We start from the raw sequence: 17,024 nt of genomic DNA, 5'->3' as shown, positions 1-17,024 counted from the left end.
TAAGATAAATATGCATATTAAATTGTGTATGGAATGTGATAATTTGGAATTATGCTGTCCTTAAATAAGATGTTTTATTTGATGCTTTTTATTTGATTCTACGTTTTGTTTGTTTGTGTATTGTTTTTAAAAATTAATAAAATTTGTTTTAAAAAAAGATATATGTAATAAAAAGAGAGAGGTTTAGAAATTGAATAATGGCAGTATTAGATATGTTTAAACAATATGAAACAATGAGAATGAAATGTAATAACTATGAGTAATAATAGTATGTTTATTTGTACTAAAATATATGATACCTACAGGTATCGCACTGTTCACACATTGGTATTTATAAGGAACATAAAATAAAATACTTGACAAAAAATTCACAACTATAAAAAAAAAATCCTGAGCTTTCTTGGGTAAGGTGTTTTCTCTGATTAGAGACTGTGCTTAGAAAATGTTTTTGATTTGCAGGCACAGGTCCTCAGGCCATTTTAGCTACAAAGACTTATGGCACACAGGGGACTTGCTTGTCTCCAGAGAGCAAATGCTATGGGAGGAGGAGGCTGATCCACAATAATGGCTCTCTCTTTCCAAGAAAAGCAAATGCCGGACAAGTGGGAGAATCTGGCTTAAAGGGCTTTGAAAAGTTGAAGAAAAAAACCTTTTCTGTGAGGGCCATTGGGTGGCACTGGGGAAATGGGCAGCCAGAGAGCACGACTCTCTTGGGTACTCGCCCTGCCAGATCGAGGAGAGAGGCCTCAGAAGCCTCCTTGGCTTCAATTGGGAAAGAAAAGTTGCCTCACAGTGTGATTGCAGTCCGCAAAGACTGCAAATGTTATTAGAAAATGCCAGAGCGCTTTTTCCCCCTTGTTAAACATTTTCTGTTATTTAATTAAACACTCTGTTCAGTTTTGTCTATAATTAGTTAATATCAAACCTTATAAATGTCACATTTGTAACTATTATCCTCCAAGTCTATTAATGTTTACTTATCCTAATTAAAAATTATTATTTAATTACACATTTCATTTTTATATACATATCCTCCTTGATTTTAAATTTCTAACTTCTGCTTCTTTTTCTAACTATTGGTACAACAATTCCCAAGTTAAAAAATATTCTGTTTCCTCCTTATCCTTAATTTTCAAAGTTAATCTATCCATTTCAGCACATTCTAATATTTTCTTTATTACATTTGCCTCTATAGATATATTTTCATTTTTCCAATTCCATGCATAGAAAATTCTCGCTGCTTTACCACGTGTAAAGTTAAATATGTATTTCTTTCATTATATTTTTCTGGTAGGATACCCAACAAAAACATTTCTGGTTTTAAATCTATTTATTGTTTTGTCATTTCTTCTAGCCACTTTTTTATTTTTAACCAATTTTTTTTTGCTATAGGACAAGTCTACTACATATAATAAGAACCTGGTAGCTGTTTCCATTTCAAACATTTGGCAGATATGTTTTGGAACAGAGCACTTCTTAGTAGACTGCTTTCAAAGGGGGACCATGGCTGCTTCTCTACTGCTGGGCTTTCTGACTTCGTTACTGCTATGGACCTTGCCTTGCTGCACAAAGGGAAGGAACTTTTGGGCAGCCTTATACCTTGCTCCTTTCCTTCAGCAACTGGCTAAAGAGCCAGCCAGGATTTCATCGGTTTCATCAATTCCTTGGAAAACGTGATTTGCTGGTTGTAGCATGAATTTCTCTGCACATAATGCATTTATTAGGAATTGTATTCTCTGAAGCCGGCTTGGCAGCACCTTTCTGCAATTACTTTGCTTTGTAGAGAGAGGGAATGAGCATGGAACTTGATTGCCAGAGCCCAGGTTGTCCATGGGATCTTGAGACAGGTCATTTTCTCAGGGAGGGAACCCTCAGGAGGGGGTGGGTGAGGTGAGGCAGGGCCAGGCCAAGCAAATTCATCCGGTTCACTGAACCGCACATAAAATTAACAAACAGTGCTAGTGAACCGATGAGAACTGGCTGGATCCCACCACTGCTTAAATGAGAGATATAAGCAATTCAATCTAGTCAGAAGTCCAGATCTTATGACTATTTAAAAAATAATGTTAATAAAAATAGCATATTTCAAAACAACTTGAATTTTTATATATGTATAAACTAATTAAATCAAATTGAATGTGTTCTCTGACATGAACAAGCACTTGTTGAATCAATTCCTTTATTACATCCCATATGCTAGTGTTTATAATAAAAGTACCTTACAGTGGCATATAACTTAGGCTTTTGAAATTGTTCCTGAATTCACAAACTCCTGTTCACAGCAATTTCTTTGATGTCCATTTCTATAGCTGCCCATTTCACATATACATATGAGATCTGCCTGTAGGTATCATTCAGGAGGGTATGAGGTACACAGGTTCTGTATTCTACTCTCTGGTTAGGAAGTATTGCCATTTGCATATTGAAGAAATCTAGACATGATACTAAACATTACTACTAATTCTGCAGAAAAATGGAAATGGTATTTTCCAAAAGCATTTGGCTTGAAATTGTTTAGAACAATTCTTAGCAAACCCAGCAAGTAAGAGAAATGATTGGGGATAATGGGAATCATAATTCAATATTTGGGGAGGGGGGCACCAGATTGGCAGATTTTGCTCTAAGCCTTCCACAAATTTATCCTAAGGCCAAACAACCAAGCAGTAGAAATGCCTGACTTCTCACAAGAACCAGATTTGTTTAACAGTAGTACAAAACAGAAAAAGAGAGAAACAGATTATAGTCAGAAAGCTTTCAAAGATTTCTAAGCTTAACAACAAGCAAGCATGGGTGCTTTCTACCAAGGTAGCAGTGAGTTCTTTTTACCCAAATTATTATTTATAAAAAAAATCCAAGTACTTAAAAAAACTTGACAGTCTTCAAACAAGTCTCAAGAATATCAATGTTAGAGCTAGCCTACATATTTAAGATCTGTTTTAAAATACTGCATACACAAATGGATTATTTTGATTGCCTGAAACACAGTGGCTGTTTACAGTCAGGTGAGCTTACTGTGAATAAAAAGGAAATATTTTCATACTGAAAGAAACAGTTCTAACCAGGAGTGGGTTTCTACCGGTTCTGTCCACCTCTGTAGAACCGGTAGCTCTGAAGAGCTGATGTTTTTGCCCGCCCACCTACCCAAGCTCTTACCTGATCTTTATTTCCTGATTTTTCAACTTCAGCTGCCGAACGAGGCACAGCTGCAGTTAGAACAGCAAGAAAAAAGGGCTGTTTCAAAGGCTGCTTCTCTACAGGCATCTGCTGATGATGATTTACAGGCACACAGCTCGCAGCCTGTAGGGAAGCTCGTAAATCCCGAACCAGTAGTTAACCCTGTCGTATCCCATCCCTGGTTCTAACTGCACAAAGAAATAACACTACTCAGACAGTGTAGGATGCAGTGGTGTGACCACAACAGTGAATATATTGTTATATTATATAAGGGCTGATGAAGTCATGAAGTGTCAACTGAATAGACTTATAACTTTTCTCTTTAGCATATGCTAGAATTGAGATTTTGATTTATTATTCGTCATGCTAAACAGGTGACCACAATGATTCTTGTAGGTTTTTAAATTTTAAGTCTCATGGTGTGGTTATAGGTTAAATTTATCTGAGATCTAATGCAACCATAAAAAAAACTTTTGCCATATGCTGAAGTTGTTAAATTTTGAATTGCATTTTACCACATAAATTGGCATATCATTCAGTGGGAATAAACTTTGCTGGAGCTAACAGCTAAGCATGTTTCCATTAGAGGCCAGCAACAGTCCGACATACCAATGCAGTTATCCTTAAGTTTTGAATTATTCTCCTCCAAATCTAAACAACCAGAGCTGGGCAGCATTTTTGTACAGTAGTTACTCCTTCACTGGATTAGGTAAACTAAATGGTCATAGGCAATATTTTTCTCTCTTTTTGTAAATCTTTCACTCTGCTTCTTTTCCCAATTGGGATTCATAATAAGCACGGAAGATCATGCTTCAGATCGAATCAGAGATCTGCCAGCTTAAAAAAAAAAGATGTCAAATCAAAATGAAGTTTAATCCAGATAAATTGGAAGAGGTATTGTTAATCGATGCCTCAACTGTTTGTGTTCAGTATGTTTTAAAAGAATAAAACTGTAATTTATATAGTAGTGTTTAATACTTGTAGTTTGGAAATGGGTCTTTTCTTTTTTTCCCCTTTAAATATAATGCTTGAGTAATTCCTAAACCTTGTAAAATATGAAAGTGTACATGTTAAAAAGTAGCCAAAAGAGGATGTGCTAAAATGTTTTGATTTTAGAAATATTTTCAAAGAATAGTTTAAAGTTTTAAAATGAAGATTTTTAAAAGTTTTTTTTCCCTTTAATGTTAAGGAATCTGAAAGAGTATAGTGCATTTTATTAAAATGATGTCAACATAAAAATATTTTTAATACCGTTTTTCTCCAACAATATGCCCCCCCAATAGGAAGGCCCAGCATGTTTTCTAGGTATGAGGTGAAATTAAGCCCCTCCCCCCAAATTTAGGCCTATTTAAAACATGTGAAATGGGGGGAGGGTGGGAGGAACTTGCCATTAGGAACGCCCTGCGGGCAGCCATGCCTTGCCACCAGCCGATCATGCCTTCTAACAGCCGATCATGCCGGAGCGTGGATGGCTCCCTACCCCCACCAAGCACCTTTGCTGCAGACCCGGGTATGGTGCTGGCTGCAGGATGGGTCAGTGAGCGGGTGTTGTTGTCGTGGATGTCAGCCTCAGCAGCGGAGGGGCACTTTGCGCCACTGCCACTTCCTCTGCCGGCAGCGTTTCAGCTGCTTCTTGGGCGGGGGAGCTACCTCTGTAGCGTCCCTGGTTCCCGCCGGCAGTGGCGCCTCTCTCAGCGCCATCTCCAACAACGGCAGCAGCGGCGGGACAGACCCCAGTGCCGACAAGGACCACTTGCCCTCCTGCAGGGGCATCGCTTTGCTTGATGGCGGCTGCATCGACAACGTCCTGCAAGCTAGTAAGTCATTCAGGCTTTGGTGGGTGGAAGCGGCAGTGGAAGGGTGATGCCATCGTTTTTCTCCCCCTATGCCTTGCTTTGCTTTCTGCCCCAGAGCTTCAGGTCATGGTCTCATCCCCTGTATGGTCAGGCACTCTCCTCTTGCTCCATCCACCCGACCCCCCCCCCAGGACCTTTTCCCCCTCTTTAAGTTTTCTTTACTCTCATTCCCCCATCAGTTTCTTAAGAATACAGACTGGCTGGGCAGCTTCCTCCCCACCCCTTTGGGAGGATCCGCTGGGAAGCTTGGCAGGGAAAGAAGGAGGGAGGGAAAGAGAGAGGAAATAGTGTCTTTGGGATTTGCCAGGAGAAATCCAGGAGGTGGATTTCCATCCTATTTCTGCCCTTCAAGGAGATGAGGGTCGGGAGTGCATTTAAGGGGGTGCTACCCTCCCTCCCTCCTTTTTTCCCTGCCAAGCTTCCCAAAGGATTCTTCCAAAGGATTCACCCCAAATTCAACTTCAACATATTAGATTCAAGCTTTACTTGGATTGTGTGTTTTGGGAAGTCATGGACAGAAACACACAACACACACTGCATATATATAGCTCAAATAGAATCTTAATATTTGCCATACAGTAACATTTTCTCTACAACACATCTGATCATACTGAAGGAGAGAGCTGAAATGGAAAAACTGTGAGTATTGTATTAGATATTTACGATATTATTTTGTCCATATAATGGACAAAATATTTTGTTGGATTAGCCATACTGTTATACATGACAGTGTCAAAATAAATATGTAATAAAATAGCTAAGAAACTCAAGGGGACATTGTATAATTATCAAGAGAAAACTTAATGGGAAAGATTGTGGCATCAAATGAAATTTTACTGAATGAATCTTTAAATGGAAAATGCCATTCTACTTTTGACCTGTTAAGAATACATTACATGCCAAATGTCATTAACAATAGCAATAGTATTTAGTCTTATATACCACGCCATAGTGCTGATTTACAGAGCCAGAATATTGCCCCCAACAATCTGGGTCCTCAGTTTACCGACCTCAGAAGGATGGAAGGTTGAGTCAACCTTGAGCTGGTCTGGGCTCTACTCCTAGCTGTGGAGTTCACTGCACCGTCACAGCTCCTATTAATTAACCTTAAACCTTTTAATGTTGGCAATTAATATTGTATGAGGATTATAGTGGAGATATATACATGTAGACCTACAGACATGTATGCAGACATATATTATAGATTAATATTATTTTCAAAATTAAAAATTGAACAGCTGTTACCATCATATATTTTTTAAACAAATGAGTAATTGTCACATAATTTAATTAATTAAGAAAAACAATATGTAAGAATCTCTACAGACTAAAGCAATATAGTTTTCTGCATTTGTCTTGCCTTGTAAGAAACTCTACAGACTAAAACAATATAGTTTTCTGCATTTGTCTTGCCTGTATCAGAGTCCTTACCTGCTGTTTCAGTGCTTCCAAAGATACAAATTCTAGCCTTGCCAGTTTTATCTGAATATCACGGGGTTTGTCAGCTATCACATAGGACATAAGGAACTTCACTGCTAGGGCTAAATGCTGAAAAAAAGGAGATGAATAAAATAGCATTCAGGGATAATAACTTAGTATCTTGATGTTGTGCTTAAATATTCGCTCTTTAGTTCAACAGCTAATAATCATAATTTGAAAAACTATGTTTCTGAGATACTCATAGAAAGAAGAAAAAATTCTCTATGGCAGATTTCTCTTGATATTCATATAGAAGCCTACATAATTATTTTCTTCTGTTCAATTTGTCTGTGCAAATGGAGACTGCTTGAACAAGTCCTTGCAGTTTCCTTGGTAAGACTTTTACAGAAGTGGTTTGCCCTTTCTCCTTTCCAGGGCTGAGAAAAATTGACCAGAAAAGGTTACTCAGATGTCTTTGTGACTAAAGTAGAACTAGAATCATACACACCCAGTTTTTAGTCTTAACAGTACATCAAACTGACTCTGAAATAATACAATTATTTATAATAAATTACTCAACTAGACTGTGATGATAGCAAAGTTTTCACGTAAGGACAGATAATCCCAACTAACTATTTTACGATTATACTTTTAAAAGCAGAAAACTTTTGAAGTATATGTATTCAAAGTCAAATTGTAAAAATGTGGCACTGTGGAGCTGGCTCATGGGCTCAAGCTGCATAAAACACAATTCATACATGCCATGGATTTTGAGCTTTCATTTCCCCTTACCATTACTAGAATATAAAGTCACAATAAGATAAATATGATCAAATGACACTATGGAACTATTATTAATAATTACAGTATAATTAAATGTTTAATTAATTTGTATAGCTACCCCCTGAACAAATAATAGATGGAAAACAATATTAAATCAAAGCAATTACAAACAATAATATTCATAGTAGCCAAGAAAACATCACAACCAATAGATATGAATGGGGTACTTTCATAGCTTCAGGCCTGAGCAGAGAACCAGGGGAAAGTTTAGGTCCATCTCTGTGGCTGGGATTCCACAGGTGGACTGTCATTTTTCAAACCAGTGCTTCTGTGATCATGCTGCACAGTTATAAACTGCCTCATTGCTGGGCTGCATGGGTCACAGTGGTTTGCAGCTACGCTCAGAAAAAGACAGCTGCTTATGGCTTTATGCCATGCGGCCTAACAATGGAACAGTTTTCCTCCTTTTCTCTCCAACTTCCTGGGTGCTTTGAAAGGTAAGTGTGTGATTGTGACGGGAGTGGAAAGGAGCCCAAGCCACTGTGGGGATCTCAAGGGGAAGAAAGAACATGGAATATCTCAGGGGGTGGGAAAGGCCTTTGGAGGCCTGAGGCAGGTGGGCTTGTACCTGTACTAGGCTCTCAGGGTCTCCCCTGCCCGAGGAACCCCATGCTTTACTTAACAGCCATCCTGATTTTCAACTGTAATGAATAAACTTCACTATGGTTGTAACTTAAGGACTATCTGTATCTCTGGACCCATTTTCAGTTTTTTATTTTGGATTGAGCTCTTTAACAGCTTGATTCTCAAACAAAGCATTTCCAGAGTATGTATGTAATTGCTCTGCTCGCCTTAATATGTGACTGCTCCAGTAAACTGTTTAAAATCAAGCCAGTGTATGAATACTTAGTGTGAACTGGGACATTAAGCATGTAAACTGTATATGCAATCTAAATCTCTCATTATACTACAAGTAGCACTTCTGATACATAAACATTTGCTCAAGTACACAAGGAGAAATAACTTCTTTAGATCATGTAACAATTGTTGGGAAATGTGTACATTTTACAACTGATGGAAAATATGTGCCTATGAAATGTATTTGAATATTAGTAGCTCAGGTTGGTAGTTTAGGTTGTTGGTTTGATATCTGTGCTTGGCAATTTGGTTGCAAATGTTTCAACACCATTTGATGAGACATCATCAGTGCACTTTGAATTGTGCTCGTCTGTCAGAACACTGTGTCAGTATATAAGAAATTATGAGCTGGGATAGCCATAACAACAAAGCATCCAATGGGAACTGTTTGGTGATTAAGAAACAGAATCTGTTGTGAGCCATGTCAGACAGCTTGGAGACTGGGCGTGGCTTAGGGTAACTGGTCTGCATAAATATAGAACTTCTGTAATTCTGAATTCTGCTGGTTCTGGCTTGTTTCTTGTCCATGTACTTGCTACCATGTTGTATGGATATTGTATACATGCATCATGTTTTATATTGTATATAAACAACTTTCTTCTATAAATGAATCCTGCTGAATTATTTACTTGTGTGCCAGTTGAATTTCTGCAAACTCTAGCACACTGGTCTTTAAATATCTTTTTGTGTGATGCAAATTAGTGGGAATGTTGTTTGTTCGACTACTTCTGAGTTATGGTCTTTGGACTGTTTGATTGGCTGGCTTTTGTTACCGAGGCATGGTCTTTGGTTTTAAGTACTGTCTCTACGTGATGTAAATTAGTGTTGTTTGTTCAGATACTTCTGAGTCATGGTCTGGTTTCAGACTGTTTGATTGTTTTTGATTGTTTTGATTGTTTTTGAGACATGGTCTGATTTCTTGTGAGCTGATGGGTTATAGTTTTGTTGTGGTGTAGTAGTGGCTGTTTGTTCAGTTTAAATGTTATCTTCAGCATCATGGTTGATGCAGTTCTTTCATTCCTCAGTGACTAGTAGACAGGATTGATGTCAATATGTCTGTTTATTGACTTGTTGGTAGAAAACTAGGCTTCAAGGAATTCTTGATTTCGCCTGGGTGATCCCAGTTAGGTCAAATTGTGATCCCAGTTAGGTCAAATTTCCTTCTGAATCTTCATGGATGGACATGTGCCTATATATTATTATTATTACAATGGTTTCAATCATAAATAAATGGAATATCCGTTTTTACTGACTTCCTAGTAATTTCAGGCTTAAATGTTTGCAAAACAACCAGTGTACTAGGGAGAATTAATATGTGAAATAACATCTGTCCCAAAGGAAGCAATATACAACCAATCATTGAGCCAATGCTGTCTTTTGAGTACAACATTGTCAACTATTTTTTGAACCCAACAATTTCCTCTTTTAAAGATGCGTAACTATCCAATGGAAGTGAAGTAATAATTTTTGTTTTATAAATAAATATAATAAATATCAATTAATGTTTAGATACATCTCTTTATCTACTTTATTGTATTGTTACAACAGTTTTATTATAACATGTTAAATCCTTTAATTCTAGAGAAAGCCAAAATACTTATGGTTACCAGGATACACTTCCATGTCAGCAAGTATTTTAAGGGAAAACCCTGCACTTTGGAGAAAATAGTACACTGTGTCCTCAAATAACAAAAAATCCTTTTTTAATCTTGTCAAATTTTCTACACTCTATCTGCACTAGATCCGCCAACAAAATATTTTTTTTGCCAATTTCATCTTCAATGTTAATTAGCACAACTGGAGGAATTAAATATACTGCAAACTGTTTTTCTTTATTAGCTAACGGAAGGAGAAGGGGAATCCTACATTTGTAATTAGTATCAAACATGCTGATTCCAGAAAAGCCCATGAAGGCAAGTTCCAGGAAGAAAAAAGTGCTTTTCTAAATAATTTATTGAATTAAAAAAGGAGGGATACATAAAATTTTAAAATAATGCAATAAAATAATTCAACTTCTAAAAATATTTTAGGAATGTAGTACTATAAAGAAAGTTGTAAGATAATTACAAGAAGCTATACTAAAAAGAGGAAAATATTCATTTATTTGAAGTAGGAAACTTATCAGTTTCATTAATTAAAATAACTGTATGAGAATCCTGATGGTGTATCTACATGAACAAGGCTCTACAGCACATGCTTATTGCAAGGTCTCCAGGTTAACAAAAGATGGGCAAGACTGAAGTGTAAAAGAATGATACATTATGTTTAACATTAAAAATGGCTTTCTTTTTCAGAGAAAACCTCTCATATTTATTTTAAATTTACAATTTTATGTCAAAAATGAACTTATTGTACTATATAGGCAAAGAACAGAAAAGACTGAAACTAATGGTAACAGAAAGAAACAAGTATTAACAGATAATCTACTGTTTAGATATAATATAGCATACATTACATAGGTGAGAATAGACTGGGATATGGAAACTGGAGATAGGGGAAGCAAGATAGAAAATAAACTGATATGAAATGGTTTGCGTGATGATAGTACATTCAGCAAATGCCAGTAGAAATGCTAATTCTTATGGAAAGAAGGAAAACAGCTGTGAAGTGAAATAAGAATGGGAAGAGGCAGATAAATGGAAAATGGATATTGTAAGCATTAGAGCTGAGGGAATAAAAGAGCTATAGTTACAGTCATTTCTGGATTTATTTGATTCTTTCTTTTCTTTATAATGAATTTATTATGAATTATATTCCAGTACATTAATTTAAAAAGGCACTTATACAAGTCTCTAAGCCAGTGGTTCTCAATCTTGGTCTGCAGATCTCTGAGGGAATGGGAGGGCACTCTAATGTCATCACAGGAGGTATGCGAAGGCTTGAAGAAATGTTATGGTTTAAATCTTGAGTTAGTCTTGGGGGTCCTTGGACATTGTTCCTGGCCACAAAAAGTATTTAAGAGGGGTCTGTGGTAAAGAAAAGGTTGAGGACCACAGCTTTGGGCTATGGAATATTATTCAGATTTATGATAAATGTAGATTAAATTAGTTTACTGATGACTACTTAGTGACTCCATAGTCCATAGGTACTTATGAAACTAAGGTTTGACTTTACTAAATAGTTAAGTTTCATTGAACATTGCAATGATTAATTTTGAGTAAATATGGACAGAATTGTACTCAATTTTTATTGAGTTCTTTTACTTGAGACTATTAATGTTTTCATTTGACATTCATAGTATTACGAGTTCATGGAAGACAAGAATTCAATTACATAACAGCTTGTTCTGAACTGGATATTCACATGCCCCCTTGTGGTGGAACTCAATCAATTTATTAAGATGAATGAGACAAGGACAATGCATCCATTAATTTTTTCTATGCAAATATATTATAAAATAATTATGAAGTTAAGATTGATCACTTTATAACAAACATTTTGTAAGAACAACTTATAAATATGTTATCTAACCATAACAGATCAACAATTCAGTTCAGTATAAGGTTTAGAAAAATTTATAAAATACTTTTAATTAGGCTTCACTCAAGAAGCATATAATTAATGATTTTGAATCAGGTTTGGAAAAGTAATGGCAGTTACCTTATGCAGCTCCCTTGAATTAGAAAACTAGTTATTTTCTATTTTCATAAACACCCATGTGGTTTTTCTTTAACCAGAGATATGTTTGATAGGTTTTACTATTGTAAGATGCCAATAGATACTTGTGAGAAATGATTCGCTATATAAATCATATAAATAAAGCAAAATAAAATAATATATTTCTATTCATAGTCTATACTATTGATGGTCTTATAAATAACCAGTTTCTTAATTTTTCATATGCATAGTTACTTTGATCTAGAGAGATTCATTTTTAGAAGTGGGAAGAGAATCCAGCAACTTTAAATTTGGAACAGAAAACTTGACCCCAGAATATGATATAAAGATATATTAGACTGAAACTTGAGAAACCCCTAATGCGGAGCTATGCATATATATATATATATGGCAAATGAACAAAATTTATTACTATTGATAAAATGTATTTAAAAATACAATTGGAAATGTTCTCAATTTCCAAATTCTGTTTTCTTTTCCTCACTAAAGCTAGCCTTAGCTTCATCAACATATTTTTTGCTCAGAAAATAATGGCTGTTTGTTGGATTGGGCCATGTGGAGAGGAGAGACCTATCCTCTTTCCTTATCCCAAACTTCTGAGTTCTGGAGATTAAAACATGGGTAATGGGGTGGGGAAGAGTATATAGAATCCAATAGCATGGCAAACAGGGCCAATGCCTGTGGGAATCTGAAGTGGCATCTGAAGGATGGGGGTGAATAGGCAGGGGGAGGCATGCTGCAGCTTCTCTAAAGTTGGCCTTAAAGATAAACAACCATGGGGTGCTACAGTGGATGTAACTTCAAGACATAATTACCTTTTTGGGGGGAGGGGGTTGTTCCCTAAATGACTGGTCATAAGTTGACGACTACCTATATTGGATTTATGGATGTAAACTCAAACACTGCCGACAGTTGTTCTTAGCCTTGCTTCCTTTTCTTTTCTTAGTTGGATACAATAAACAGCAAGAGAGAGAGAAAAAATCAGGAAATTATGTTTTCAAGAAAGTTCTCATACTTTCTAGTTGAGAAATTTAGATATGAGGAGTTTGAATTAATATTGGTAAATATTTACATTCCTCCAAACACATCCCTGTATTATAACTCTGACTACTGGATATGTTTAGAAGTTATACTAGATGATATATGTATCTTCAAGCCATAATTATATTGCTTGGAGATTTTAATGCTAAATTAGGTCCATCTTTGCGTGAGTTTGCTCAAAAGAAAGGATTCCCAAAGGAATTTCTTGACAATCATCCTCAGTGGTTTTCTAGAGTCACCAAAAGTAATATTGCTGGTCTGTTCCTAGTCTCTTCAATTTTTAAAGGTAATCTTCAAATCCTGGAAGATAAGCATAATAATTACATATACCCTTACACTTGCCACTCAACGCACTCAAGTAGCATGCTAGATATCTTGTGTTTCAAGATATAAAGTTGACCTCTTTTCAGAGGTTACTGTACATTTAGGTGATGAAAGTGATCATCAGCCTGTGAGCTTGACATTACAAGGTGTTCAGATGTATGTGGCTGACAGATGTCTCACTAAAAACTTAAAGGTGACCTGAAATAAAAGGTTAATTTGGGCTAAAGTTGATACAAATGCAATATTAGACAGTCTTAAAACAGAGAATGATGTTAATTGGGCTATAACAATCTAGTCATCTACAACCGACTGGCTATCAGTTTCCAAATCATTTTTTAATCTTTGCAATATGCTGAAGAAACATTTAATAACTAAACCCCCTGCCAAAATCTTGCTGGTTTGATTTTGAATGTCAATTGTTAAAAAAGAAATTGAAGACAGCCATGACACTCACTCAGAGAAGTCCTACCACTCATATATAAATTGAGATGCTGCATATAAAAAGAGAACACAAAAAAACTAATAACATTAAAGAAAAACATTTTGCCATTTCAATCTGGTCAGAACTCAAGCTGGCTGCCAAAAGTCTCAGTAACATTTGGGAAGACTGTAGCAGGTGTCCTAAAGGAACGGAAATTTGCATTTGATATACCAATATCTGCTGAGGACTGGGATAATTATTATCAATGTAGATTTGCTTCCACAGAACCTGCAGAGAAATTGTTTTTAAGTAGTGATTTAACAAACCTTAGAACTCCTCCCCCTTGGAGATATAATCCATCATTAAAAGCTTAAAGAGCAATAAATCCCAAGGTGAGGATTTTTTTATCAATGGAATTATTTAAGAAATTTCTTGGTGGGTGGGGTCCAATATTGGCAGGTCTTTTTATACATATAAATAACACCTGCCACATACCAGATGGGTAGAAGATGGCAATAGTTGTCCCCATATTAAAAAGGGAATAAAAATGATACTAGTAATTATAGGTCCATCGGTGTGATTGACATTGTAGCAAAAATATATGCTAGGTTCCTTTTGAATAGAATTGAAATCTGGGTGGAGGAAAACCATATCCTCGCAGAAGAACAAGCAGGTTTTAGACAAAGGCCATCTACTGTTGACAACTGCTTTGTCTTAAGCCATCTAATTGCCAAATATACTTAAAGGGGAGGTCCCTGTTTGTTGCTTTTATAGAGAAAGAAGCATTTGATATGGTAAACAGAGAAGTACTATGAAGTAAACTGACATCTCTTAAACTAGAACCTAGACTGCTGGCTTTGATTAAAACCCCTTTATACAAATACCTGTTTGAAGGTGCAGTATGAAGTTAATGAGGCTCTGACTAACAGGATTCAGGCAAATAAAGGGATAAGGCAAGGGTGTACCCTGGACCCATTATTATTTAGTTTATATATCAACGGCTTGCCAGAGTTAATGAAGGATCCCATGGTACATATGCCAATGATCCTAAATACATACTGTAACAATTTGCTCTATGATGATATGATTTTATTATCATATTCACAAGTAGGATTGTGTAGGCTATTAAGATTCAGCTCCTATTGCCAGGATAACTCCCTAATGATTAATAAATCTAAATAAAAAATTATGCTGTTTGGAAAACATCATCAGGGACATAGATGGCAATTAGACAATAAACCAATTGAACAGTTAATACATTTGTATATTTAGGCATAACTTTTTCCAAGACTGGATCTTGGGCTTGTCATCATCAATGGAGTACACTTAGAGCAAAAGCTTGTTTGAATATGTTGCTTAAATTAAAGAATCATAGTTACTCAGGGTCCTCAGCCCCATGAACTAAAGTATATAAAGCTAAGGTTATCCCTATGCCCCTATGGAGCAGATGTTTGGGGTCTATATTCTATATTCAACTACAGTACTAGAACAAACACAGTCCCAGCATTTGCTATGTATTTTGGGTATAGATCTAAGAACATCTGCTGCAGCAGTTAGAGATGAATTGGGAATTCATACAATTCATGCACTATCCAAAATTAGAGTACATAACTACTGGCACAAAGTCAATGAAATGGAGACTGATAGACTCCCCAAGTTAAGTCTACTAGAACAAATAAAATCATAGTCACAATAATCATCCTGGATCACCAAACTAACAAATTTTGTAAGTAGCTGTGGCCTTCTTGTCTCTTCTGTAACAGGAAAACAATTTTAAAAAAGAGCTACCCCAAAAATTAAGGAAATAGAAGCACAAAATGATATAGCTATCCTTAGTAAGGTGGGTAACTTGAAATGTCTGAGCAAATACAAACATACTTTTGAAATAGACAGTTATTTGAAGTTACAACTGCCAAAACATCTTAGGGAGATATTTATGCAAGCGAGATTTGAACAGCTTAACACAATGGTCAGATATGGGAGATTCCATTCTATACCCTATAATGGACATCTGTGCATTTGCAGAGTGGCAGAGGTAGAAGACCTGGCACATATCCTATTTGATTGTTCCCTGTATAAGAGGGTAAGAGACAGACAAAATTCCGGTTGCAAGGCTTTGGTGGCAGCAGGAATCCGCAACTCTGCGGGTCCCTGCTGCGCTCGCTGCTGAAGTACAGCTGATCCGATTGGATTTGGGGGTTGTCGTTACTCCAGAGGGGTAACAGAAGATAGAGGAGATCCAGATAGGGGTCTGGGAACATCGCAATCCCTTTCCCCAGCCAGCTAGATTCCTTTTTCCAGAGGCGGTGGAGCGGTGGTCAGTAATGGCCGCCACAAAGAAATCTACAACCGGACAAGATTGGTGCAGGTGGAAGAAGTAGAAAGTGAAAGTTTCGCTGGCTGAACCGGGACATTAAGACTTACTTAAATACCCTGGAAATCTGACTTTTTCAACGATACATTGTTTCCAAAGGAGGCTGTTGAGCGGCAAACGAAAGATCTAAAAGGGAAAGTTCACTCTCCTTCCTCACGGAGATAGCAAATGGACATTGAAAAACCCGCTTTTCTACAGAAGGTAAAAACCAAAAGCTCTTTGTTATAAGTGGGAAGGGGGAATTTTTTTTTTTTTAATTAAAACTTTGTTGGAGGAGACGCCTTGAAGATTATAAGAACAGAAATTAATTGTAACAAGGCTTTAAAATACATTTTGAGACTTGTAATTAATACTGCCCCAGGAGGAGAAAGTGTAAGGGGAAGAAGATGAAATATTTCATGTCTGTTTGGATTGCTTGATGACTTTGGAACGTTTGGAAATTATTCTAAAAACATTTGGGTTGTTTTTAAAAAGAAAGAAAAATGGCATTATCTGTGGATGAATTAAAAATGGAATTTGAAAAATTAAAGGAAGAAGGACAAGAAGGCAAGGGCTCTCTGGAAGCTACCCTCCACTTTTTAGAAATGGCGATTTCTACCTACCAGCAAATACAACAACAAGATGTTTGGGAGGAAGAGGAGGAGGAGGAGGAGGAGGAGGAGGAGGAGGAGGAGGAGGAGGAGGAGGAAGAAGAAGAAGAAGAAGAAGAAGAAGAAGAAGAAGAAGAAGAAGAAGAAGAAGAAGAAGAAGAAGAAGAAGAAGAAGAAGCCGCCATCTTTTATGGACAAAACATTTTAATTAAGAAAGAAAATAAGAGGGGAAGGAAAATGGAGAATTTAAAACTTAAGAAAACAACCAAGAAAGAGAAAAACAAGGTGAAAAATCCATATAATCTCAGAAAGCAACAGAAAAGAGGAATACAACAGAGAGGGGAAGTTAAAAAGGCGAAGGTTAGGAGATGGGGGGGTAAAATGGCTAGACCGGAAAAGAAAGGAAGGGAAAAAAATCCACAAAGGCTTGAAACAAGATGCAAAAAAGCAGATTTTTTTCAGAGATAAAGGGTAAAGTATAATTATAAAAAAAAAGATTCTGCAAA

The 17,024-nt window shown here is 36.5% G+C and overlaps 1 protein-coding gene across 9 annotated transcripts in view; it reads right to left on the bottom strand.

Moving 5' to 3' along the window:
* ANO10 (anoctamin 10) overlaps nt 1–17,024 on the bottom strand; it is a 200,072-nt gene that overhangs the window by 59,137 nt on the left and 123,911 nt on the right. For all 9 annotated transcript variants that reach the window (XM_087917765.1, XM_087917770.1, XM_087917772.1 and 6 more), the window contains one exon: nt 6,462–6,578. In XM_087917765.1, coding sequence (XP_087773891.1) covers nt 6,462–6,578 — 117 coding nt within the window. The remainder of the gene's footprint in view (nt 1–6,461; nt 6,579–17,024) is intronic.

Source organism: Pseudonaja textilis, chromosome Z (assembly GCF_049901715.1).
Source record: "Pseudonaja textilis isolate UNSWEBS1 chromosome Z, rPseTex1.2, whole genome shotgun sequence".
NCBI classification, from domain to species: domain Eukaryota; kingdom Metazoa; phylum Chordata; class Lepidosauria; order Squamata; family Elapidae; genus Pseudonaja; species Pseudonaja textilis.
Note: the sequence above shows the minus strand (reverse complement) of the source record. Positions and strands in the feature narration are given on the sequence as shown.